Source organism: Mobula hypostoma, chromosome 3 (genome assembly GCF_963921235.1).
Source record: "Mobula hypostoma chromosome 3, sMobHyp1.1, whole genome shotgun sequence".
In the NCBI taxonomy this organism is placed as follows: Eukaryota; Metazoa; Chordata; class Chondrichthyes; order Myliobatiformes; family Myliobatidae; genus Mobula; species Mobula hypostoma.
The window spans coordinates 223215509-223243199 of NC_086099.1; the positions used below are offsets into that span (position 1 = coordinate 223215509).

Below are 27691 nucleotides of genomic sequence, written 5' to 3' on the forward strand. Positions count from 1 at the left end.
GATGCAATTTAATGTGGATAAATATGAAGTTATCCACTTTGGTGGCAAAAATAGGAAAACAGATTATTATCTGAATGGTGGCTGATTAGGAAAAGGGGAGGTGCAACGAGACCTGGGTGTCATTATACACCAGTCATTGAAAGTGGGCATGCAGGTACAGCAGGTGGTGAAAAAGGCGAATGGTATGCTGGCATTTATAGCGAGAGGATTCGAGTACAGGAGCAGGGAGGTACTACTGCAGTTGTACAAGGCCTTGGTGAGACCACATCTGGAGTATTGTGTGCAGTTTTGGTCCCCTAATCTGAGGAAAGACATCTTTGCCATAGAGGGAGTACAAAGAAGGTTCACCAGATTGATTCCTGGGATGGCGGGACTTTCATATGAAGAAAGACTGGATGAATTGGGCTTGTACTCGTTGGAATTTAGAAGATTGAGGGGGGATCTGATTGAAACGTATAAGATCCTAAAGGGATTGGACAGGCTAGATGCAGGAAGATTGTTCCCGATGTTGGGGAAGTCCAGAATGAGGGGTCACAGTTTGAGGATAGAGGGGAAGCCTTTTAGGACCGAGATGAGGAAAAACTTCTTCATACAGAGAGTGGTGAATCTGTGGAATTCTCTGCCACAGGAAACTGTTGAGGCCAGTTCATTGGCTATATTTAAGAGGGAGTTAGATATGGCCCTTGTGGCTACAGGGGTCACGGGGTATGGAGGGAAGGCTGGAGCGGGGTTCTGAGTTGGATGATCAGCCATGATCATAATAAATGGCGGTGCAGGCTCGAAGGGCCGAATGGCCTACTCCTGCACCTATTTTCTATGTTTCTGAAAAAGAAAAGGTACACACCTGCCTCACAAGGAGTGCAAGGACTAAAGCTCGCATGCTGGAACATCAGAACCATGCTCGATACAGCAAACAGTGGTCGTCCAGATCGATGATGCGCTCTAGTTGCGCATGACCTTTCGAGACTGAATGTCGACATCGCTGCTCTCAGTGAAGTCCGCTTCCCAGAGGAAGGCAACCTTTTAAGCACATGGCGTCGGCTACACCCTCTACTCAGGCAAGCCAGAGACTGAGAGACGATTTCTGGCTTTGGCTTTATGGTCAGGATCTCCATTGTCTCCAAACTTGAAAAATTGCCAACGGGTCACTCCGACCGCATCATCTCCACACACCTCCCACTTCGAGCCAAGCAGCATGCCACACTCTTCAGCGTGTGTCTCTTCATGCGGATCCTGCAGAAAAGGACAAGTTTTCCACTGATCTGCGCAACCTCATACGGAACGCCCCTGCAGACAACAATCCTTGGCGACTTCAATGCCAGAGTAGGCCACGATTCAGAAGCCTGGAAAGGAGTACTTGGCAAACATGGTGCTGGAAACTGCAACGATAATGGGCGCCTTCTGTTAGAGTTTTGCGTGGAGCAGCAACTCACCATCACTAACACCATTTTCCAGCAGAAAGACAGTCTGAAGACAAACCTAGATGCATCCTTGGTCCAAGCATTGGCACCTCATAGACTACATCAGAGAGACCTTCGGGATGTCTTACTCACCCGAGTGATTCCCAGCGCAGAGTGTCATACGGACCACCAGCTTGTCCGCTGCAAACTCAGTCTCCATTCCAAACCCAAGCCAAAGAGAGGAGGTGCTCCAAGGAAGAAGTTTCAGGTTGGCAACCTCCAGTCAGCTGAAGTGAAAGCTGACTTTCAGATGAATCTTCAGTCGAGGCTTCAGGATCCCAGTTTCCGTACAGACTCCTCTCCAGAAGTGCTTTGGGAACTCCTAAAAACCACCATCCTGTAAACCTCTGAAGAAGTCCTAGGGGTTTCCACAAAGAAGAACAAGGATTGGTTCGATTAAAAAAAAAACAACCAGGAGATCCAAGAATTGCTGGCGAAGAAGAGATCCGCCCACCAGGCGCACATTGCTCAGCCGTTTTGTCCTGATAAGAAAGCAGCCTTCCACCTTGTATGCAGCAACCTTCAGTGCAAGTTTCGAGAGATTCAGAACATGTGGTGGACCAACCTCGTAACGAGAACTCAGCTTTGCGCAGGCATCGGTGACTGCAGCGGGTTTTATGAAGCCCTGAGAGCGGTGTACGGCCCTTCGCACCAGGTCCAGAGTCCCTTGCACGGTGCAGACGGTCAGGCGCTCTTCACAGACAAGGCGTCCATCCTGAACCGGTGGTCGGAACATTTCCAGACTCTCTTCAGCGCCAACCGCATGGTCCAAGACTCAGCAATTCATCGCATCCCACAACAGCCAGAGAAAACAAAACTGGACAAGATTCCAACCCTAGAAGAGACAGTCAAGGCCATAGAGCAGCTGAAAAGTGGCAAGGCAGCGGGAGCTGATGGATTCCCACCTGAGGTTTGGAAGCATGGGGGCTCAGTGTTACACACCAAACTCCACAAGTTCTTTGTCTGCTGCTGGGAACAAGGTAAACTACCACAGGACCTCCGTGATGCAGTCATCATCGCCCTGTATAAGAACAAGGGGGAAAAGTTCGACTGATCCAACTACCGGCAGATAACTCTGCTTTTTATAGCAGGAAAAATCCTCGCAAGAGTACTGCTGAACAGATTGGTGCCCATCATTGCAGAAGAACACCTCCCAGAGAGCCAGTGTGGCTTCAGAGCCAACAGGAGCACCACCGACATGGTATTTGTTTTCAGGCAGCTCCAGGAGAAATGTAGGGAACAGAACAAGGGATTGTACGTGTCGTTTGTCAACCTTACCAAAGCGTTTGACACTGTGAGCAGGAAAGGTCTGTGGCAAATCATGGAACGACTGGGATGCCCCCTAAAATTCCTCAACTTGGTCGTGCTGATCTTCATGTAGCTGGATGACCAAGTCAGACACAATAACGATCTCTCAGAACCCTTCCCAATAGGCAACGGAGTAAAGCAAGGCTGCATCCTCGTGCTGACTCTCTTCACCATCTTCTTCAGCATGTTGCTCGAAAGGGCCACAGAAGACCTTGATGACGAGGATGGTGTCTACATCCAATACCGTACTGATGGCAGCCTGTTCAACCTGAGGTGATTACAGTCCCACACCAAGACATTGGAGCAACTCACCCGAGAGCTACTCTTCACAGACGATGCTGCCCTTGTTGCCCACACAGAGACAGCCCTGCAGCATATAACATCCTGTTTTGCAGAGGCTGCCAAGCTCTTTGGACTGGAAGTCAGCTTAAGAAGACAGAAGTTCTCCATCAGCCCGCACCTCAGGAAGATTACCACCCTCCCTGCATCACCATTGGTGAGGTAGAGCTGAAGACAGTTCACCAGTTCAGCTACCTGGGGTGCACCATCTCATCAGATGCCAAGATCGGCAAAGAGATTGACAACAGACTGGCAAAGGCAAACAGCACATTCGGCAGGCTGTACAAAAGAGTCTGGAACAACAAGCATTTGAAGAAAGGCACAAAGATCAGCATGTACAGAGCCATTGTACTGACCACCCTCCTGGGTCACCTACCGTCACCACCTACGACTCCTTGAGTGTTTCCACCAGCGCTGCCTCCGCACCATCCTCAACATCCACTGGAGTGACCTCGTCACCAACATCGAAGTCCTCGAACAGGCGGAGGTCACCAGCATCGAGGCCATGCTGTTGAAGACACAGCTGCGCTGGGCAGGGCACGGCTCCAGGATGGAGGATCATCGCCTGCCCAAGATTGTGCTGTGCGTTGAACTCTCCACTGGCCACTGTGACAGAGGGACACCGAAGAAGAGGTACAAGGACTCTCTGAAGAAATCCCTTGGTGCCTCCAGTTGTCCTGTGATGAGGGAGGGAGACATTGGTAGGTTGTTGGGCTGGAAATTACACTGCATCATGAAATAAATAAACTCAGTCACTGGATTGGTAGTATCCAACATTTATTATTTAAATCACTGTACAAAAGTGGAGCATTGTGCTCCACCCGTAAACAGCAACCTCCTGAAGACATGGTGAATATTACCTAACAGCCATAGATTCCACCCCTAGGACTGCAGTGTAGCTCAGAGCAGAGGGATGGGGCAGTGGGGAGACAGACCCTCTGCTGAAGTTCAGTGATAGTGGGCTCCAGCAATAGAATGGAGTCAGTACACAGTCCCATAGTGAAGCCCACAACCAGAGTAGAGTCCCAACATAGAGTTACACCGAGTCAGCAATACTAAATCAGTGAAAGGGTTAAATGATCCCTTTATTATGGAGATAGCAGGCAGTAAAATCCCCCTCGGCCACACTCCGCAGGGCCCTCCTGCGGCTACTGCGTCTGACCAGAGTTGTGACTGTTCTGGGGTGCAGCATACACCGGGTGTTTGGGGGGGGGGGGGGGAGGGTTGCACTGGGAGATTCCATACAAGAAAAATCTGGGTTTGCTGTCTTGCTTGCTTCTCAGATTAGACCCGTTACTACAGTGAATTGTATCTCCATCTATTCCCAAACTATCTTAACACCCAGATCCGTGAGAACGAGCAGCCAGCCCTCTCTCTGTCACTTTCTTGCTGCATGGTAATTGGCGACGAACCATTCGCAGGTCTCTTTGATAGCTGCAACAGAACAAGCAACAGCATCTGTTATTGAGCAGAGAAACAGGCCCTTCGCACCAGCCCACCGCTTGTTTCATGAAAACACACGTTACTCTCAGCAGAGCAGCAAGAATTTCCTTAAGTTATTGTTTATTTTGTTTTGCTTTTTGCATTTGCACAGTTTGTCCATTGGTTTTAAGTCTTTTGGAATGCTGTTTTGAAACACTATTTATGTACACTTGAATGACAATTGAACTTTTGGCTCTATTACGATTCCATTCTATTTCTTTGCTCTACCGTGAATCTCTGCGTAATTATGGTGACATTAATCATAAATTTATTTTGAACCAAACTAATCCCCTCTACCTACACTGTCTATATCCTTCCATTTTCCTCACAGTCAGGTGCCTATCTAAACATCTCAGTGTATCAGCCTCTATCACTACCCCAACTGTAACACAGATTCTGTAGATGCTGGGGGAACTCAGCAGGCTAGGCAGCATCTGTGGAAATGAATAAACAGTCGCTGTTTGAGGCTGAGATCCTTCAGCATTTTGTTTCTCTTTTAACTACTTGGCTATACTTGGGGCAAACAAATAGAAAGTCTGTACTCTATCTTGGTACCTGTCACAATAATAAATTGATAGCTGAGCTCTGGTCAGACTAGAGCAACACAGCTCCTAGAAAAGTGTTGTAAGAGTTGGAATATTGTTCTGCTTAGGGCTCTGCTCTTGAAGGAGGATGAGAGGTGACTTGATAGAGGTATATAAGATAGGAGGCATAGATAGTGGATATGGCTAATAAAGGGGGCAGAGTTTTAAGGTGGTTGGAGGAAAGTTTGGCGGATGTCAAACACAGAGTGGTGTATGTATGGAATGTCCTGTCAACGACTGGAAGAGGCAGCTACATTAGAGATATTTAAGAGGCTTGGACTCTTGGATGCTGGAAAAATGGATGGCAGTGTGGGAGCAAAGTGTTAGATTGATCTTCATGCAGGTTAAAAACATTGTGGGCCGGAGGGCCAGCTGTGAGCTGCAGTGTTCTATGTTCATCAGATTTCAAAAATATCCATGAACACACCTCCTTTGCACCATTTCATAATTTTTGTATCTTCGCACTTTACAGCTGCCACAAAACAACAAATTTCACATCATACAAGTCAGTACTGATAAAGCTGATTTTTGAATGGGCTGCTAGAGGTGGGGTAGGGGCTGCTACAATTAAGACAAGTGGACTGGTACATGGATAGGAAAGGTGTAGAAGGCTATGGGACCAGCTCAGGTAAGCATTTTGGACAGCATAAACGAGATGGGAATACGGCAGGCAGGGCACTTTAGCTGCTGGTATGCCCCAAAGCAGGTGACTGTGTCCTGTGCCGGGGACACGCCTCATGTTGTGGGGTGAGGTGGACCAGGGTTGGATCCGGCAGTCGGGTGGCCAGGTGACCGAGGGAAGGGACAAAGGCGGGGTGACTCACCTTGGCTGAAGGGGGTGAACTGGAAGTCGGGCAGGTACTTCCTCAGCTTGCTGTTACTTGCCGTCTTCTTGAACTGGCCGTCGGACTTGCTCGTGTCAAACTGGAGGCTCGGTATTAAAGAAGCACACAGCTTGGAGTCGGGCCCAGCAGCCCTTTGATCCTGTGCTGACCACCCACTTACACTAATCCCGGTTAATTCTCCCCACATTACTAACAACTCCCCTACCCCCATACACCAGGGACAATTAACCCACCAAACCCGCCTCATTGGGATGGGGGAGGAAACCAGAGCAAGTGCCTTTCTCTAAGGAGATGAGAAGTGTGCACGACTTTCACCAGGGTAGGAACGGTTAATACCACAGGGCAAATGCAGGAAAGTATAGGAGGGATATCAGAGGCAAGTTTGTTTCTTTCTATTTTAAACACGGTGGGTGAGGAGCTGCCGGGGTGGTGGTAGAGACAGATACATGAGGGACATTTAACAGACTCTTAGATCGGCACATGGATGATAGAAAATTGGAGGCCTCTGTAGGAGGGAAAAGTTAGATTGATCTTGGAACAGGTTAAAAGGCCAGCACAACATTGTGGGCTGAAAGGCCTGTACTGGGATCCAAAACTGAAGCCCCTGGGGAAACTGACATGGCCACGGGGAGAATGAGCAAATTCTACACAGGCAGCCCCGGAGGTTGGTATCGAACCCGGGTCTCCAGGTGTGTGAGGCAACGGCTCTACCCACCGCCACAGACTGGGAGAAGCTGTGAAGCACAAGATTCCCTAATGGACAGGGATAAGCAGCACTATAACGTAGTGGTTTGGGTAACCCTATTACAGTGCCAGTGACCTGGACTCATTTCCGACTCCTGTCTTGTAAGGAACTTGTCCGTTCTCCCCGTGACTGCGTGGGTTTCCTCCCACATTCCAGTGACATGTGGGTCAGGATTAGTAAATCGTGGGCATGCTCTGTTAGGGCTGGAAACGTAGTAATACTTGCGGGCTGCCCCCAGCACGTCCTCAGACTCCATCAGTCGTTGACACAAAATGGCGCCTTTCACTGCATGTTCCAATGTCCATTGTCGAAGAAAGTTAATCCCATCTTCAATCATCGATTTCTCCAACTTCCAGTAACCGCTCTCCTCCTTTACCCTTTTAATCCCACCCCTTCTTCCCCCCCACCGCGGCTGTTTTCCCATCACACACACATTCCTCCTTCCAGATCTCTTCCTCCCCCCATTCCATGATTTCCTGTCCTCTCCCATCAGATTCAATCTCATTCAGTCCTTTGTCACTTCCACCTATCACAGCCCAGCTTCCATCATTTCATTCCCCTCATCTGCCTATCACATCCCTCCCTTACCTGGATCCACCCGTCACCTGTCCTGTCCCATCCCTCCCCCCACCTCACCTCTTTTACAATGGCCATGTCTTCCTTTCTTTCCAGTCCAGATGAAGGGTCGCTGACTGTTCATTTCCTTCCACAGATGCTGCCTGGCCTGCTGAGTCCTTCCAGCGTTCTGTGAGTGCATGTGCACACTGATCCACTGCAACGAACAGTAGAGGAGCTGCTGGTGTTGGCGGACCAGTGACGGGCTGAGCAAAGAGTTTGACAGTCAGTGGGTAGGGCTGTACCCTTCCCGTTCAGCAGCCTGACCTTTGTCAGCAGCAGCAACAGAGCCATGGCTCAAATCCATGAGAACATTGAACAAGGGTCGCACCCACAGTGAAGGATACAATCACCTCACCTTTGAACCCCATGGCCGACACAATACTCTCCGCTGCCTCCTTAATGGACACCTCCTCCTCTTCTCCCACTGTGGACAGAAACACACAAACATTATGCTCACTGGCCGGACATTCACCACCCTGCTTGGGGCTGTTGGGGGGGTGGGGGAACACCGTCCCATCACATGGGTTAAATAGACTGGTGAGTGTTGTATTGCACGAAGGGAGGACGGTAGGCTGATAATTGGTAATGCTGTATTGTACAGAGGGGAGGACAGTAGGCTGATGAGGAGCATGAAGTGTCTTTTCAAAATGTTAAATGTCCATTTTTAAATTTTTATTAGCCCGTCTAATATCTGAGTCTAATGTAGTGGCTTTAGAATTAATCCTTAGTTATTTGACTGCACTAATGCAACAACACAGGAAAAAATCCATCTTCCCAATGAAAGCTACTTATCAATGGATTTTGCATGGACTGGTAATCCAAGTTGTCCTATTGCACTGTGCCTAGTCTATGGCAAAAACTTACAAATGTAGCAATGGCTCCAGCAAAATTGAAAAGATACTTAGCTATAAATCATTGCCATATGACATGTAAAAGCACAGATTATTTCACTATTGGAATCTTAAAACAAAGAGTAAAGCTTTTGCTAATAAAGTCAGTCAGTGACGAAGTGTTAATGAGTAGAATTTATTATCCAGAAAAGGAAAAGTCACACAGTAGGTGAGAACCTAATAATGCCAGCATGTAAAATTATAGTGGGTAAAATGCTAGGACAAGATGCAGAACGAGAAATTGAAAAGGTTTCACATTCAATGATGATGACGGCTGGTTCTTCGCTTGCGAAGATCAGGAGGGAAGAAGATACGGCACGATCGTTGGTGACTGTAGAGGCCAATTCCGGATCTGCAGGCTCAGTACCGGTAGGGCCACAGGAACAGCTGGGATGTGGGCACTTGGACAGTCGCATCCTTCCTGCGTCTCCTCTTCTCTTCAGCGGTGTCTCTTCTGGATTCCTCAAAATTCTTGTCTGCCCCGTGGATCAGCGTTCTCCAGCGTCTCTGTCACAAGCCGGCTGCTGCCACTCGTTGACCTCGATATTTGCCTGAGAGAGCTGCTGGTCTCTGCCCCTCTTGCGTGGGGCACCACGATCTCTCCTGCCCTGAGAGAGTTCTCCGTAGAGCAGTGCTTTCGGTAACCTGAAGTTGTCCGTGTGAGACACGTGGCCTGGCCAGTGGAGCTGCCTGAGCAGCAAAGTGGCTTCAATGCCTGGAAGTTGAGCTCCCTCCAGGACCTCGTTGTTGGAGACACGATCCTGCCAGCTGATTCTCGTGATGGAGTGGAGGCAGCGCTGATGGAAGTGCTCGAATGGCCAGATTTGCTCGCGGTACAAGACCCAGGATTCGGAACCGTATAGCAGTATTGTGACAATGGCAGCCCTGTACACCTGGGTATCTGTGGACAGACGCAGCTGGTGGTTCTTTCACACGTTTCTGGAGGCACCCGATGGCACTGCTGGCTCTGGTGAGTCGATTGTCAGCGTCCCTCGTTGGAGATGACACTGCCCAGGTAGGTGAACGGCTCAACTGTGGTGAAAAGGTGGTCGTCAATGGTGATCCCAGGTGGGTGGTAAACGCCACAAGGGGGCTTCTGATGGAGCATCATTGTCTACTTCAGACTGACCATTAACCTGAAAGCCCTTGCAGACTTGGCGAACTGTGACTGCAGCCTGTAGCTCATCTTCTGTGCGTGAGGAGAGCACAGTGAGCTGCACATGGTAGCTTGAGAACGGGCTCTTGCATGGTCTTTGTTCGGGCAAAATAGCAGCCACTCTCAAACAGTGCAATAAGTCGACGTATTGATGACATGACACATGACGCTGAAGAGGTTTTGTGTGATACACTGAAAAATAACAGCTTCTCTATCCAGGCTTATGTGTCAGTAAGTATCATGTTGTAGCATTTGTAAGATTTGTAAATGATAGTGAAATTCAAGAAAACTTTCTGTTGTAAAGAACTGCCCGAAACAAGCAAAGGTCAAGATATATTTAATGTTTCGTCTTCATATCTGGGAAACAAAAGATCTGTCTTGGAGCACCTGTATTTTCATCTGTTATGATGGAGCCCCTTCAATGGGTGGCTCTGTGAGAGGTTCATTTCTCTTGTTTAAAAAAAAGAAAATCCTGATGTTGTCACAACACACTGCTTTCTTCACAAAGGTGCTGATGTCAAAAACTCTTGGAGGTGAAATGGAAAATAGTTCTGGATAATGCTACGAAAATGCTTAACTCTAGAATGTTTTTTTAAAAAAAAAACTGAAAACCTGGACAAAGAGCACACCAATCTCCTCTTACATATGGAAATCCAGCGGCTTAGCAGAGGAAGAGTTCTCAACAGGGTGTTTGAGCAGAAAGGTGAACTGCAGGAGAACTTTCAAGAAAACAGTAGGCCAGATTTTGCTGAGTGCTTTGAAGATGAAGAATGGCTGCAGAAACGATATTTAACAGATATTTTTCATCATATGAACCAGTTGGATAAGTCTCTGCAAGCCCCTGGAGAAAATGTTTTGACTTCAAGTAACAAGATTCTTGGATTTAAAAGGAAACAATGTTTGGAAAAATCATGTTGCAGAAGGAAATCTTGAAATGTTTCCACTGCTGCTTGGGCCTGAGAGTGAGGAAGGATCAGAAAGTCTTGAATCTTATTAAAAACTGCCTGGAAGAACTGCAGAAAACTGAACAGTATTTTTCCTCCCTTTCAACACCAGTGTATGACTGGGCAGATGGACTTGACTTTGGGAGAAGAGGGAGAACTTTGTGAGCTGCACTCTGATCGTGCACTCAAGATGAGATTTACTGACCTGCCCCTGGACAACTTCTGGATTTCTGTGAAAGAAGAGTATCCTAGGAAAGCAATGAACATTTTGCTGCAGTTTTCAACTTACATGTATGAGCAAGCTTTTCCTTGTTTAATAACCAAAGGATAGAAATCATCTCATTTCAGTTGAAAGTGAAATCTGTGTGCACTGATCTCAAGATCAATCCAGAATTGAGTGTTTGTGCAGCAAAAACCAAGCACAGGTTTCACATGCTAGGCCTATATTTGACCCTGATCATGTCACTTTTTCAAAGTCTTGTATAAAATTGTCAGACTATATTTTTATTCATATTGCTTTGACTTATTAACTTTACTGTTCAACATCAATAAATTTTTATGTTGTAAATAGCATTAATTAAAATAATTTTACAACCTTTATTTAAACTAAATCTATCAAGCCTACATTTAGAAAAATTAAATCCCTTTTTGGCTTAAGTCAGTTATTTAACAGAAACTTATTGTTTGCCTTATGAGTTTTTAAAATTTATGGAAGGGAAAGGAAGAGGTTAATTTCAAGAAAAGTAAGGTGAGCTCAACTATCTGTTTTATTTTTCCAAGAAAAGTTGGCTAAAAAAATTCATACTCTATTTTTCGATTACAACTTGCTAATGTACCGTGAGCTGTAGATACAATAATTTTCACACCTGACACCTGAAAATTATTTTAAGGGTTCCTCCAGGGCAAAAAGGTTGGGAAAGACTGATCTACACTGTCCTGTAACATACATTCGACGCACGGCAAAGAACCCCCTGATGCTGTCCCGACATTCCCCACAGCTCCGAACAAGAGGGCACACTGCAGTGCTGACAGGAACATCTTACGGAGATGTCCGCTGAATGCGCTGGGCGGGGGATGGGAAGAGGGAACGAGAACAGACCTGGCGTTGTTGCAGGGACCTGCATTTGTATTGGGCATCAAGTACAGTAAGAGGGCTGTACGAGCTGGGCAGGAGTCATCACCATGTGGAGCCACTCACCTGACAGTATGATGGGCTCGATCTCCTGGTACTCCCTCAGGACCCAGATGATGAGGCGAGCCAAGTCCTGGAAGGGAAAGGAACCACCGTGGATGAGCCTTGATAGAGGTGTACAAGTTGATGAGGCATCAATTGAGTGGGCAGCCAGCGACTTTTTCCCAGGACAGAAATGGCAAATCCGAGTTGGGTTGTTTTCTGCGGAGTGGCAGACACTGAGGGGAGATCTGATAGAGGTTTCTAAGATTGAGAGGCATAGATCGAGGAGGCAGACAGTGTGTTTTTCCAGGGTTGAAATGTCTAATACCAGAGGGCATACGTTTAAGGAGAGAGGGTAATTTCAAAGATGTGAGGGGCAAGGTCCCCCCACCTCCACAGAGAGTGGTGGGTATTTGGAATGTGCTAAAAGAGGCACATGGATGAAAGAAAAATGGAAGGCTATGGCAAGGGAAGGGTTAGTTCTTAAAGTGGGTTGGCACAACATTGTGGGCCGAAGGGCCTGCACTGTTCAAAAGGGATTTGCTTAGGTAGACGCCTTGGTCAGCATGGGTGAGTTGGGCCAAAAGGCCTGATGCACTGCTTTGACTGTATGGCTCGAAATGGCGGCTGTATATTTCCTCTGAGTGGGAGAATGGATGGTTGGGGGGGGGGGAGTAGAATGCTATTCATGGAGATGGACACTTGGTGGCCAGCATGGCATCAGTGGGCCGAAGGGCTGTCTCCACACTGTGATTACCTCTATCTGTTGAGATACAGCACAGAGTAGACCCTTCAAGCCGAAATCACAGGACAGTTTACAGTGACCGATATGTCCCTGGGACTGTGAGAGGAAACCCGGGAGAACGGACAAAATCCTTACGGGCAGCGGTGGGAATCGAACCTGGGTGGCCAGCGTATTGCTGCCCGGCCTCCTCCCCTGGACTGGTCTCGTTCACTTATCAGGGGAGTTGAGTCTCCCCAGGTCCTCCCTGTGGAACGTGTGGGTTTCCTCTGGGCTAGTGTGAACTGTCCTGTGATTAGGTTACGGTTAAATCAGGCTTGCTGGGTGGTGCAGCTCAAAGGGTTGACCCCACTGTGTCTCTGAGTAATAAATGTTGACTCCTGGATTCCCCGGGGGGAAGGGGACGCTGGGACAGGGTTCTGCAGAGAGCCTGAGGAGGAGAGGTTCCAGAGGGCGTGAGAGACCCTTCCCACATCAGATTTACCGGACCTTGGGACCCAGGAGCTGCGGACACCAGTGACTCACCAGAGAGTAGATGAACTGTCGCCTGGGCTTCCCCGAGCCCCACACCACCAGGGGGGTGTTGTTCTCTACAAATGAAGCAAACAGAAAAGGGTTAGAGCCAGGCTGGATCAGCCCGTGGGGTGGGGCTCATTAATACAGCTCTCCCTCTTCACTCAAACCCAGAGCAGACCTTTTCTCCATTGCCGCAGACAGGGAGGAGGAATGGGCAGGGGACGTGACGGAAAACCCTCACACAGAGTTGTCAGCAAACTGCCCCTTTAATTGTCCGAGGCCAGTGGCATTCAGCAGAAGTTATAAAATGCCACATTGCCACACATATTTCAACACTTCCCCATTGACCCTCACAAACTTTTAGCAATGCACCACAGGAAGTATCCTATCTGGATTGGTACGGCAATGCTCTGCGTAACTGCAGAGAGTTGTGGACAGCGCTCAGCACAGCACAGAAACCAGCCTCCCCTCTATGGACTCTGTTTACACTTCTCACTGTGTAATCACAGACCCCAGGACATTCTCCCTCTCTCCTCTCCCATTGGGCAGAAGATACAAAAGCCTGAAAGTACATTCCACTGGGCTCAAGGACAGAATCTGTCCCGGTGCTATCAGACTCTTGTGTACTAAAGATGAACTCTTGTTAGCTCAGTGTACTTCATCCTGGCCCTGCACTGTACTCTCTGTAACTGCAACACTTTGTTCTGCATTGTTTCCCTTCTGGGCCACCCCACAGTATTTATGCAGGGAATGTTCTGTCTGTGTGGCACACAAATAAAAGATTTTCACCATATCTTGGTGCTGGGTCCATTATTAATTACCATCTCTACTAATACTTTCAATGATCATGTGGTAAACTGGATCAACAAGTTTGTAATGACACCAAGAGTGGGGGTGTAGTGGACAGTGAGGAAGCTGGATAAATGGGCTAAACCATGGCAGATGGAGATTAACGCAGACAAGTGTGAGGTGCTGTACTTTGGGAGGACCTACCAGGTTGGGTCTTACACGGGAGGCAACAGGGCACTGAGGAGTGAGGTAGGACAAAATGATCTGAGACCACAGGCCCATAATTCATTGAAAGTGGTGTCACAGGTAGATAGGGTCGTAAAGAAAGCTTTTGGCACATTAGCCTTCATAAATCAAAGTACTGAGTACAGGAGATGGAATGTTATGTTGAAATTACATAAGACATTGGTTAGGTCTAATTCAGAGAATGGTGTGCATTTCTCGTTACCTACCTACAGGACAGACATCAATGAGATCGAAGGAGTGCAGGAGACATTTACAAGGATGTGGTAAGGACTTAAAGACCAGAGCTATTGGGGAAAGTTGAACAGGTTAGGACTTTACTCCCTGGAGCGCAGGAGAACGGGGGGAAGATTTGATAGGGTGAATGCTTGCAGACGTTTTCCTCTAAGGTTGGGTGAGATATTAGTACTAGAGGTTACAGATTTAGGGTGAAAAGTGGAACGTTTAAGGGGAACCTGGTGGGGAATTTCTTCATTTAGAGGGTGGTGTGAGATTGGAACGAACTGCTAGTGCAGATGATGGATGGCTGTTCAATTGAAACACTTCAGTGAAGTTTGGTTAGGGACATGGATGGGAGGGATATGGCCTGGATGCAGGTAGAAGGGAACAGGCTGTCACTGTTCAGATGGGCAAAGGGATCATTTATGCGCTGTGGTGCTTTAGGTGTGACAACAATAAACCATTTCTCCCCAAACCGGACAGAAAGTGAAAGGCCAGAAGGCAGCATCAGACAAGAACCAGAGATGAAAGAGTTACTCTTCACACTTGAGTACAAACACTAATAGCTACCGACAACCAAGACTCAACTCTGTGCCAGGTAGGCCTTGTGAATCAGCCCCGGTAAGACGTGGCCCAGCTCTATGTTGAAGTTGTCATGTGTGCCGAAGACGTTGGTAGGGATCACCGCCGTGAACATGCGGCCATATTGCTCGTGGTAGCCCCTGCAAAAGTGGTCAGACAGTTAATGGGACGAGGCAGTGCCACCCCGACGGATGCAGACAGCAGGCATGCACACACGCTGGCACAGGAACAGCGTCGCCATCCGGGCACTGGGGCGAGGAGGTCAGACACAAACAAGCAATGATTACCGATTCTGAACATCAATCATGCGCTTGGCATAGGAATATCCAAAATTCGAACTGTGTGGAGGCCCGTTGTGTATCTAAACGAGAGAGAGAGAGAGAGAGAGAGGTCATGGTGGGGAGCTTCCAGTCCCTTGGTGTACATATCTACAACTATTTAGGACATAACTGTACAGGCTCTGCGGCCCACGATGTTGTGCTGCTGGGTCTTTAACACACTAAGATCAAAGATTGTGTAGGCAGGAGGGATCAGTGCTTGGGTGTTTCAGATTTGCTTTTTAGCTGGTTCAGCACAACACTGGGCCAAATGGCCTGTTCTGGAGCTGTATTGTTTTATGTTTTATATGTCCTGATGCGCCCTGCATCACCGTCTGGTATAGGGGCGTGCACAGGATCGAAATAAGCTGCAGAAAGTTGTGAAATCAGTCAGCTCCCCATGGGCACTGGCCTCCGCAGCATCCAAATCATCTTCAAGGAGCGGTGCCTCAAAAAGGCAGCGTCCATCATTAAGGATCCAAACCACCCAGGACATGCCCTCTTCTCCATCGTTACCATCAGGAACAGCTTCTTCCCCGCGGCCTCCCGATTTCTGAATGAACATTGAACCCATGAACACTACCTCGTTACTTGTTTCTTACTCTTTTTGAACTATTTATTTAATTTAACTTTTTAAATATATTATTACAATGTTATAATAAAAGCTGTAAATTAGAGTAAGTGTATATTTACCATAATTTAGTTTTCATTGTGTACATTGTACTGCTGCTGCATGTCCCGTGATATTAAACCTCATTCTGATCCAACCATCCTAGTGTCGGGGCCCAGAAAGCTCACCAGTGCCTCTACTTCTTCAGGAGCTAAAGGAATACTGTACGTCCCCTTCGTCCTTCACCAGTTATTATCGATACACCACAGAAAGCTCTGAGCCCCGGGTGAGGAGGGAGGGGTGAGCAGACGTGGGACTCACCATGGTCTCATCGATGGGGTAGGTGGTCTTGTCAGGGAAGATGCAGGTGGAGAGGCAGGAGACGACCTTGGCCACTCCGTGTTCGTGGGCTGTCTGCAGGACGTTGTCGTTTATCTGTATGTTCTGCCGCTGGGGACAGGAATGGGTCCACAGGGAGTCAGTCCTGGGGGCCACGTCTACTGGGTCCACCCGGACCCCTTGCAGCAACCCGATGCACTCACCCCCTCCACCCTCCTCTCTCGCCGACCCCTGCATCCGCAAAGCCCCCTCCCGCCAACCCCTTCATCTCCAACGCCCCTCCCGCCGACCCCTCATCTCAACGCCCCCTCTTGCCAGCTCATCTCCAACGTCCCTCCCGCCAGCCCCCTCATCCCCAACGCCGCCTCCCTAACTCCATCCCTATCCCACTGCCTCCTCCACCCACTCCACACCCCTCCTCCAACCAAGCTCCACACCATATTCCTTGATTTCCCCTCTCCAACTTTACCCCCACTCACCCATCCAAAAAACCCAAACCCATTCTTGAAAGAATGAAGTCACAGGCGAGCTGAAACTCTCCCTTTAACTCAGGCTCTTGAGCCTCACAGTACCTTTGTGAACCCCCTCCACTGCTGGGTTGAAACCCAACACACAGCAGGGTGTGGAGCCACAGCCAGCACCCCCATCGGGGACACTGTCAACAGCCAGTGCCTCAGGAAGGCAACACCTATCACTCAGGCCCCTCACCACCTGGGACACCCCAGCCTCCCGTTACCTCCATCAAGGAGGCACAGTAGTCTCAGGGACACATCCAACATTTCGGGAACAGCTTCTTCCCCTCCGCCAGAGGGTTTCTTTACACAGTGAGTGGTGAATCTGTGAAATTCATTGTCACAGACGGCTGTGCAGGCCATCATTGGGTATGTTTAAAGTAGAGATGAATAGGTTCTTGATCAAAGGTTACGGGGAGAAGACAGGAGAATGGGGTTGAGAGAGATAACAAATCAGCCATGATGGGATGGCAGAACAGATGATGGGCTGAATGGCCTGATTCTACTCCTGTGTTTTCCGAGCGGTCCATGAACACAACCTCACTCTTTTTGCACTATTTATTTTTTATATATTTCTTGCGTCTTGCAGCATACTGCTGCCACAAGACAAATTCCATGACGTATACCAGTGATTGTGAACCCCATTCTAGTTCTGGAAAACCCTGACGTGATGATAACCTCCTGGATTTGCCGTACACAGAGCTCCCCACTTCACTGGCAATCTCAGTGAAACCCACCGAACATTGAAAGGTCTGGACATGGAGACGATGGCGAGGACCAGAGGGCACAGTTTCAGAATAGAGGGACATCCTCTATGAACAGAGATGAGGAGGGATTGCTTTAGCGAGACTGGAGGCCAAGTCATTGGTGTATTGAAAGTGGAGGTTGATCAGTTCTTAATTAGTCAGGGTGTCAAAGGTCACCGGGAGACCTATGACACCCTTATTAATGTGGGGGAGGGCAAAAATTTTAAGGTGTTAGAGGTAAGTTTTTTTAAAATACAGAGTCGTAGGTGTGCGGAACACATTGCTGGGATGGTGGTAGAGGCAGATACTTTAGCGATATTTAAGAGACTCCCAGGTAGGTACATGGATGATAGAAAAATGGAGGGCTGTGTGGGTTGGAAAGGTTAGATTGATCATGGACGGTAAAAGATTGATACAACACCCTGGACCAAAGGGCCTGTAGTGTGCTCTTCTGCTCTATGTTGTATGGCAAGGCAGGGGAATGGGGGTGGGAGGGATAATAAATCAGCCATGATGGAATGGCACAAACTCAATGGGCTGAATGGCCTCATTCTACTCCTATGTCTTCTGGTCATCCAAAAGCAGGTTCCTTTATTCTGAGGTTAAACCCTAATCTCCCTATGGATGGAGATCCTCCTGTCGCTCCACCACCCCACCCCCGCAGGATCCATACTCACCCAGAAGTCCAGGTTGTGTGCCATGTTGTGGAACAGCCCCCCCACCTTGGCAGCAAGGTGGATGACGTGGGTGGGCTGACAGCGCTCGAATACCGCCCTGGTCTCTGCCACGTTCCTGCACCAGGGGAGGGGATAGAGAGCAGAACCATTTGCCAGGGTACCCCAACCAGCTATGCCACAGGGCAGCACCACCAACTCTCCCACCCAACCACGGACACACTCGTCCTCACCACGGACACACTCGTCCTCACCACGGGAAAACCGCCGTCCTCCACCGGAAAGGGACACCATCGAACACGCTAAGTTTTCGTGAAGGTGCAAAAGGCTCGATAGCAAGGAGCAGAGAGAGATGGAGAGAGGTTGTTGTTTGGACTGGACTGGTGTTCGTAGTTCAAAGTAATTTTAATATCAAGTTATGTATACATCAGCATATACTACACAGAGATTCATTTCCTTGTGGGCATTCACAGTAAAATAAATTAATATAGAAAGATCTGCAAAAAACTATCCATAAAAACTGACACAAGCAGAAACCAAGCAAATATAAATCATCCCGAGAGCACGAGTGGTAAAGAGTCCTTGAAAGTGAGTCTGTAGGTTGTGGAATCAGTTCAGAGGAGGTGATGAAGTTTATCATTCTGGTTCAGGAGCCTGATAGTTGCAGGGTAATAACTGTTCCTGAACCTGAGCCCACAGTTGTTTGTCATCTACATCAAAGATGGAGATGAGAAGGTATAATTGGAGTTGGTTTATTATCGTCACATGAGACAGTGAAGAGCTTGTCTTGCACACTGAACAATTCATTATGCAGTGCATTGAGGTAGAACGAGATAAAACAGAAACAATGGAGGAACATTAAAGGGTTTGTGGATGACACTAAAATAGGTAGAATCATTGACAGCCAAGTATGAGGAACGTTTGATGGCTCTGGGCCTGTACTCAGCAGAGTTTACAATGAGCGGGGAGCTCATTGAAACCTCTCGAGTATTGGAAGGCCTAGGTAGAGTGGATGTGGAGAGGTTGTTTCCAACACTGGGGGAGCCTATGACCAGAGGGCACAGCCTCAGAATAGAAGGGCGTCCCTTTAGAACAGAGAGGAGGAGGAATTTTTTTTTAGCTGGAGGATGACAGATCGTTTGAATTAATTGCCACAGGCAGCTGGGGAGGCCACATCTAGGGTACATTTAAAGTGGAGGTTGATAGGTTGTTGATCAGTCAGGGCATCAAAGGTTACGGGGAGAAGGCAAGAGAATGGGATTGAGAGGGCCTTGATGGAACGGTGCAGCAGGTTCGACGGGCTGAATGGACTAATTCTGCTCCTGTCTCATGGTCTTAAGCAGGTTGTCAGTGGTTAACGAAATGGTTTCTAGCCCCAGCAATCGGGGTTCAATTCCCCTTGCTGGCTGTAAGGGGCTTCTACATTTTCCTTATGATCGTGTGGGTTTCCTCCGGGTGCTCCAGTTTCCTCCCACAGTCCAAAGACGTACTGGTTTGGTTAGCAAGTTGTGGGCATGTTATGTTGGTGCTGAAAGCATGGTGACAGTTGCGGGCTGCCCCCAGCCCAATCTCTAACTGCGATTGTTGACACTGCGTACACATTTCACTGTATGCTTTGACATGTGACAAGTAAAGCTAATCTTTATAATTACAGGGAAATCTTGATCAGATGTGTTAGTGGGCCAAGGACTGGACTTTCACAGTGAATGGCTCGACAATGGGTGGTATTGTAGAACAGAGAATAGACCGAGGAGTAAATGATTCCTTGGAAGTGGAGTCACGGGTACAAAGTAAATCAGAATTCAAAGCACATTTATGTCACCATATACAACCCTGAGATTCATTTTCTTGCAGGCATTCACAGTAAATACAATGAAACACAACAGAATCAATGAGCGACCGTGCACAAGAAATGTGCAAATACAGAAAAAGAAAAATAATAAATAAATACACAATAAATATCGAAAACACGAGATTGAGAGACCTTGAAAGTGAGTCCACAGAATGTGGCAAAGACACAAAATGCTGGAGGAACTCAGCAGGCCAGGCAGTGTCTATGGAAACGAGTACAGTCGGCGTTTCGGGCCGAGACCCTTTGGCAGGACTGGCGTGAGTGAAGTTGAGTGGAGTTGTCTTTCTGGTTCAAGAGGCTGACGGTGAAGAGGGTGTTGGGGTTTGCTCACCCTCATCCGCCAGGGCACTCCGTACAGGAGCTGGGATACTACACTGCAAGTTGGGCAGGCCACACTGGAGACAGTTGTGTGTTGTTTTGGTCACCCCGTTTAAAGGATACCAGTGAGCTGGAGGGAATGGCAAGATCTGAAAATGTCACCAGGACTCAAGGGCCTGAGGTCTAGGGAGAGGCTGGGCAAGTGTCGAGCTTAGAAAACTGAGTGGTGACCCTGTAAACACGTAGAAATTGAGGACGACTTTTCCCCAGGAAAGGGGAACCAAAAACTGGAGGGCACAGGGTTAAGATGAGAGGGGATAGATTTAAAAGGAATTTGAGGGGCAATTTCTTCACAGAGGGTGGAGGGTTTACAGAATGAGATGCCAAAGGAAGTGGTTTCAAAAGGTACTTCACAGGAGTGCGGATAGGGATGCTTTAGAGGGTTATAGGTCAAACAGGGCAAATGGGACCAGTTTAAATACATCTATACAATGTAGTATAGACATATTGGGCTGAATGGCCTTTTTGCCTGCTGTATCACTCTGTGACCATACCAACCACCACTAAACCCACGACCCAAGGGTTACCACCAAGAAGCCTGGTGCAGCCGGGGGCTGGGATCCAGGCGATAGGCCGAGTGGACTGCTGGAGGTGAATACCTCCTGCACCCCCACCAGGCATTCCTTCTCCCAAAGCATCACCCCACCACCTCTCGCCACGTCTCCGTACCCCTCCCCTACAGTTGCCCTTGGGATGGGTCCCAGCTAGTGCCTCGCCCCCGCACAACAAATGCTGTCCCCTCTCCCCACCCAGACTTACGTCAGGTCAGCATCGGCAGAGGACAGGAAGATCCACTTCTCGCCGGGCAGCTCCTCTCCTTCGCTCACCAGCTGCTGGAGGGCGCGGCCCACCAGCCCCGAACCCCCTGTCACCAGCACCCGCCAGGGGTGCGGCCCACTTCCACTGCTCATCCCTGTGGCGAGGGGAGGAGGAGGGTCAGTGACGGGACATTGGAGTCTCCGTGGGGACACTTTCTCAGGGACCCCACCCTCCCATCCACTCTCCCCACACACACTCCCCACCCTCCCATCCACTCTCCCCCCCACACACTCCCCACCCTCCCATCCACTCTCCCCCACACACCCTCCCCACCCTCCCATCCACTCTCCCCCCACACACACTCCCCACCCTCCCATCCACTCTCCCCACACACACCCTCCCCACCCTCCCATCCACTCTCCCCACACACACTCTCCACCCTCCCATCCACTCTCCCCCCACACACTCCCCACCCTCCCATCCACTCTCCCCCCACACACCCTCCCCACCCTCCCATCCACTCTCCCCCACACACCCTCCCCACCCTCCCATCCACTCTCCCCCCACACACCCTCCCCACCCTCCCATCCACTCTCCCCACACACACTCCCCACCCTCCCATCCACTCTCCCCCCCACACACTCCCCACCCTCCCATCCACTCTTCCCCCCACACACTCCCCACCCTCCCATCCACCCTCCCCACCCTTCCATCCACCCTCCCCACCCTCCCATCCACCCTCCCCACCCTCCCATCCACTCTCCCCACCCATCCACTCTCCCCCCACACACTCCCCACCCTCCCATCCACTCTCCCCCCCACACACTCCCCACCCTCCCATCCACTCTCTCCCCACACACTCCCCACCCTCCCATCCACTCTCCCCCAACACACTCCCCACCCTCCCATCCACTCTCCCCCAACACACTCCCCACCCTCCCATCCACTCTCCCCCACACACTCCCCACCCTCCCATCCACTCTCTCCCCACCCTCCCATCCACTCTCCCCCCCACACACTCCCCACCCTCCCATCCACTCTCCCCCCACACACTCCCCACCCTCCCATCCACTCTCCCCCCACACACCCTCCCCACCCTCCCATCCACTCTCCCCCCACACACCCTCCCCACCCTCCCATCCACTCTCCCCACACACACTCCCCACCCTCCCATCCACTCTCCCCCCCCACACACTCCCCACCCTCCCATCCACTCTCCCCACACACACTCCCCACCCTCCCATCCACTCTCCCCCACACACTCCCCACCCCCCCATCCACACTCCCCCCCACACACTCTCCACCCTCCCATCCACTATCCCCCACCCCCACGTACACCCTTCTGCACCCACTGGTACCCACCACCCTCCCGATCTCCAAAGCCCACCACTGGACTTGCCCTGGTTCCACTGGCGCCTGCACTGGGTCAGGGTGGGTAGCAAGGGGCAGAGACCGGGTGGGGGCGAGGGGGGGCACCAGTGGGTACCAGTGCTGGTCCAGGCGACACTGCGGGCACAGTGGCCAGTGATATTGAATGGAATCATTATCACAGGAGATCCTGCAGACGCTGGCGATGCAGAGCAACACACACAAACACACACCCCGCGCTGGAGGAACTCAGCGGGGCAGGCAGCGGCCGTACAGGGTAATAAACAGTCGAAGTTTCAAGCCGAGACCCTTCATCAGGACTGGAAAGGACGGGGGAAGAAGCCAGAATAAGAAGGGGGAGGGGGAGGACGGAGGGTAAGCTGGCAGGTGACAGGTGAAGCCAGGTAGGTGGGGGAGGGGGTTGAAGTAAGAAACCGGGAGGTAATGGGTTAAAAAGGTAAAGGGCCGGAGGAGGAGGAATCCGGTGTCTGGAGGTGAGCGGCTGGAATGGGAGCGTGCGTGTGTGAATGTTGTTGAGGGAAAGGGGGAAGGAGCGGGAATTGCTGGGGGGGGGTCACACGGGTCCGGTAATGGTGGACAAGACGATGGGGGATTCAGGGAAAGAGAGTGGGGAAGGAGTGGGATAGGGATTTGGGATCAGAGGTAGGCAGCCTGGGAGAAATGGATTATTGTGAAGGGAGAAGTATAGAGAATGAGGAGATAATGAGGGGACGGATGAATGAAAACCGAGACAAAGGGAATAAAATAAGAAACGACAGTGGAGAGAACTCTGAAAGTGAGGAAGATGAACAAGTTCAGAGAGAAGGTGTTGTCGTAATTAGGTTTAAAGAGACGGCTTAGGGACATATGAAGAAAATTAACCCGTTTGTGCTAACAACAACTCTGGCAAATAAGATAGGGGAAATAGTATTTGCAAAAGTTCTTAATGATGGCAGCCTATTGGTGAGATGTGCGAATGAGGAACAACTTGAGAAAGCACTCAAGCTAAAAGAGATAGGGAAATGCAAGGTGGAATACACGGGGAGGGTGGGAGCACAAAATGGTGGTTGTAAAGGAGTGATCATGGGGGTACCAATGAGTATAAATATGGAGGGGAGGCAGTGGTTATAATTAACTACTAGAATCCATATAAAAGGTTGGATTCGGACAGTCCATTAAGGATACAAGGACAAAACAGACATAAAGTAGTGTGATGTGCAGATTTCAATGCTCACAGCTCAATGTGGGGGGATCCGATTACAGATCCAAATGGAAAGGTAATTGAAGATTTGATGGAAGAAAGGGATTTGGTGTGTATGAATGATGGTAGTGGCACAAGGATAAAAAAGGATAAATATGGAGGAGTTAAAGAGGAAAAGTAATGAATGTTCAAAGACTGAAAACAACAAAGGAGGGAGTGAAAAAGGAAAGTGAATCAGTATTGATTGAATTTGAAGAAGAAAGAGTGCCAGGGAAGGTGTTCCTGGGTTTCATGAGTTACCCAGTAAGGGTGTTTGTGCCAAAGCCACTGAGGTGCTATAACTGTCAAAGGTTTGGACATATAGCTCACATCTGTAAAAGGCAGAGGAGATGTGCTAGATGTGGGGGTGATCATGAATATGGAAAGTGCGGAACAGGAGTGCAACCAAAATGCTGCAGTTGTGGAGGAGATCATAATGTGGCATATAGTGAGTGTGAGGTTATGAAACGGGAGAATAAAATTCAAGAAATAAGAGTGAAAAGAAAGATCCCTTATGCAGAAGCTGTCAGAATGTCAAGAGAACAGAATAATGCTCCTAATGAACAGGGAGCAATAGGGATGCGAGAGATGCAACAAAGAACAAATGACAGGATTTATGTAGACAAAAAGGCTCTAGTAACATTCATCGTCGTGGCTATCCCTCGAGGTTGAGGATGATGGTCTTCGTTCTGTTGATCTACTTATGGGCTCTCAGGTGGCTTATGAGTCCAATCTTGGCTTTGAAAGTTCTTCCGCATTCAGGACAGGTAGTTCCAGATGGCAGATTGGGCTTTGGTTGTTGCTGCCTCTCTTTACATTTTCTTCTAATTCTGCACATCTGTTGGCTCCGAAAGTTGCTGTTCCTTCTCGGATGATGGCTCCCCAGAGTTTCCTGTCCTTGGCGTTGGTTTCCCAATTGTTGATGTCGATGTTACATTTCATTGCAGGAGTGATTAATAGTACGGCTGAGGTAAAGTCAAAAAGTGACAGAATCCAGCTGGTGGTCAAAGCAGCAGTGAACCATTTAGGGTTAGTAGGACTGACATGGGAAGAATTGAGGGAGAACCTCACTAATCAGTCAAGCCAGGAAGTGTCATGGGTTGGATAATACTAATTATGGTGATTTTTTTTGCAATGGAATGCAAGGAGCTTACAATAGCCAGGAATTCAAGCACTTTATTAAAGAAATGGTTGTAAAACTGGATGTAGTGTGTATTAAGGCTCAGGCTTTGAGAGCGTGCAGTGGGACTTCTAAAACATCACCAGTATCAGCCCTACAGGTAGAAATGGGAGTAATGCCTTTGGAACTAAGAAAGATGCAACTGATGGCAAACTACTGGGCTAGGCACAATGATTCTCACCCTACTAAAGGAGTGTTGCAGGAGTGCTGGGAAAATGGGAGGTTTCAGAGGGATAACTTTAGTCGGATAGGGAATGATATTGCTAAAGAATGTGGAGTGTTTGATCTGAGGATAAATCCTTCAGTAGTTTATCCGGTTGTAGCTCCATGGAAGCTTGTATGGCCTGACATAGACTGGCATTTGTTAGAGGTAAAAAGGAAAGGAAAATATAAAACTGATTTGGTAAGTGCATTTAACTGTCATGTGATGGAAAAGTATGGTGATTATACTCAGGTTTATACAGATGGTGCTAAGGAACCTGAAACAGGAGTGACAGGGTTTGGAGTGGCTATACCATCAAAAGAAATTGGAATCAGCAGAAGAACATCTAATAAGTTAGGGGTGTTTATAGTGGAGATGCTGGCAGTGTTGGTTGCGTTGCGAAGGGTGGAGAAAGCTAGACAAATCAAAGCATTGATATGTACAGATTCATCCTCAGTTCCAGCAAATTTAAGGTCTTTTCACACAAACAGTTGGCAAGATGTACTTTATGAAGTCCTTCAGTTAGTTACAAGAATTGCAAATCAGGGAGGTCAGGTAAAATTTCTATGGGTTCCAGCACATGTAGGGGTGAAGGGGAATGAGAGGGTGGATGAGTTGGCAAAGAGGGCGTTAAAGAAAGAAAATACAGAAATGCACATTAGTATCAGTAAAGCAGAGGTTAAGTGTGTAATCTGGGAAAAAGTCAACCGAATGTGGCAAGAAAGATGGGACATGGAGGGGAAAGGGAGGCATTTATATCAAATACAAAAGAGTGTTGCAGTTACTAGGGTAGGTAATGGAAACAGAAGAGAGGAAACTGGGTGGACCAGGTTAAGGCTGGGGCACTGTGCATTAAACAAAACATTGAAAATGATAGGGAAACACCAGACAGGATTGTGTGAGGAATGTCAGGAAGAGGAGTCAGTAGAACATGTAGTTCTGAGTTGCAGGAAGTATGGGATACAGAAAGAGATGATGATAATTAATCTAAGGGAATTGGGGGTGCAGGAATTCACATTAAAAGGGTTGCTGGGCATGGGTGAGAGAACACAGGTCAGGGTATTTTTTTTTTTAGCTTTCTTAAGGGGCACAGGGTTTTTTTTTTAAAAATAGGATATGACAGATAAGCAGGAATAGGGTACTAGGATGGCCAAAGAGGGGAGGATAAAGTGTGGGTTAGGGTACGTGTGTGTGTGATTGGGTGAGGGGATTTAGAATGTAAGTCTATTGCACACTCTGGAGCAGAAGGTGGCAGTAATGCACCATTAAGCTGGGTGCCAACTGCCGTAAAACAAGATGGAGAAGAAAGGGGAATCTGATAGGAGAGGAGAGTGGACCATGGAAGACAAGGAAGGAGGGGCAACTAGGGGAGGTGATGGCCAGTTGAGAGGGAAGCCAAAACAGGGAATGGAAAAAGAGAGAAGGCGGAGGGTGTAGAAATTTCCAGAAGTTACAGAAGTCAATGTTCATGCCGTCAGGTTGGAAGCTACCCAGATAGAACACGAGGCGTTGAGCCTCCAACTTGAGAGTGACCGCATCAAGTCGGAATGGGAAGTCAAAATGAAATGGGTGGTCACCCAGAGATCCTGCTTTTTGCCTACCTAACCCTCCCGGCTGACTTCAACCACTTCCTCCACCCTCCTTCCCCTTCACCTGGTCTCACCTGTGTGCCAGCTTGTTCTCCTTCCCCTCCCGCAACCTTCTTATTCTGTCTCATTCCCTTTCCCCTCAAGCCTCCCTCCCCTATAACCCTTCACACCTCCCCCTCTAACCCCTCCACCTCCCTCCCCTCTAGCCCCTCCACCTCCCTCCCCTCTAACCCCTCACACCTCCCTCCCCTACAACCCCTCACACCTCCCTCCCCTCTAACCCCTCACACCTCCCTCCCCTACAACCCCTCACACCTCCCTCCCCTCTAACCCCTCACACTTCCCTCCTCTACAACCCCTCACACCTCCCCCTCTAACCCCTCCACCTCCCTCCCCTCTAACCCCTCACACCTCCCTCCTCTACAACCCCTCACACCTCCCTCCCCTCTAACCCCTCACACTTCCCTCCTCTACAACCCCTCACACCTCCCCCTCTAACCCCTCCACCTCCCTCCCCCCAACCCCCTGCGCTCACCCGCTGCAGCACCCGGTCCCGGACCTGCTTCCTGCATCGCCACGTGACGCGGATGTATCGCCGGATTCGCCACTCACGCATTTACGTGCTGCCTCGCGCGGTGTCTCATGGGAGTTGTAGTTTTGAAGGAGCTGACGCTACCCTCCCTGCGCTGAAGTTCCCACCACTATGGTGCGATATCAGGGACCTCGTTCCGCACCCACCCCCAACCCCAATGTGTGTATTCCAGCCAATGCATTTTTTAAGATCACAATCGCCGATGATACAGGGATAGCAGAAATCAGTCTGCACAGAAAGATCCCATAAACAGCGACGTGACGGAGCAAGCACTTGTCTCAGAGGGGTAGGGTGAGAGATAAACACCAAGCCTATTGGTCATTAAAATAACACCGCTCTCTGTGGAAAGGTATTCACTTCTCATTTAAATCCATATTCTCGCTCCTAGAATCAGACCCTCCAGCCTCCTTGTGCCTTTCCCGGAGAGCTAGTCCCATCGTCTGCATTTGGCCGAATGGCCCCTTTAGCCTCTCCTATCCATGAACTTATCCAGGTGGCTTTCAAATGTTGCTAATGCGCTCAGCTCAGCCACTACTTCCGGCATCTCGTTCCCAATTCTTGCATGCAAGGAATTACAGTACTAGAAACTTCTAACTGATTAGAGGAGAATTGCTGTTTTCTGTTTTAATTATATGTTATACACTAGCTTAACACTATGATTTTGATGATGTCTATCTCAATCTCGATTTGTATTGTT

At 49.0% G+C, this 27691-nt stretch overlaps 2 protein-coding genes across 3 annotated transcripts in view; one reads left to right on the forward strand and one right to left on the reverse strand.

Annotated features, from left to right (window-relative positions):
* Positions 1–7717, forward strand: part of bmb (brambleberry) — a 70001-nt gene extending 62284 nt beyond the window's left edge. For both annotated transcript variants that reach the window (XM_063044593.1, XM_063044595.1), the window contains one exon: positions 7476–7717. Coding sequence is in view for 1 of the 2 variants with exons in the window: in XM_063044595.1 (XP_062900665.1) it covers positions 7476–7514 (39 nt within the window). In the remaining variant the exon portion in view is untranslated. The remainder of the gene's footprint in view (positions 1–7475) is intronic.
* On the reverse strand, positions 3844–26977 carry gfus.1 (GDP-L-fucose synthase, tandem duplicate 1). The gene is made up of 11 exons (XM_063044599.1): positions 26938–26977; positions 20824–20977; positions 17838–17952; positions 15885–16013; positions 14924–14997; positions 14643–14776; positions 12813–12877; positions 11570–11636; positions 7726–7805; positions 5998–6097; positions 3844–4541 (listed from the first exon to the last, which is right to left on the reverse strand). The coding sequence occupies exons 1-11, from the start codon at positions 26972–26974 to the stop codon at positions 4486–4488; spliced, it is 1011 nt and encodes a 336-aa protein (XP_062900669.1). The 5' UTR covers positions 26975–26977; the 3' UTR covers positions 3844–4485.
* Positions 26978–27691: the final 714 nt, after the last annotated feature.

Bases quoted from the DNA above. Each gene is read 5' to 3' on its own strand.
- gfus.1 (XM_063044599.1), bottom strand. From the start codon at position 26,974: ATGCAGGAAGCAGGTCCGGGACCGGGTGCTGCAGCGG. The intron at 20,978-26,937 runs GTGAGCGCAGGG...CCCTCGCCACAG, and splicing joins GGGACCGGGTGCTGCAGCGG to GGATGAGCAGTGGAAGTGGG. The intron at 4,542-5,997 runs GTGAGTCACCCC...GTTCTGTTGCAG, and splicing joins GTTCACCCCCTTCAGCCAAG to CTATCAAAGAGACCTGCGAA.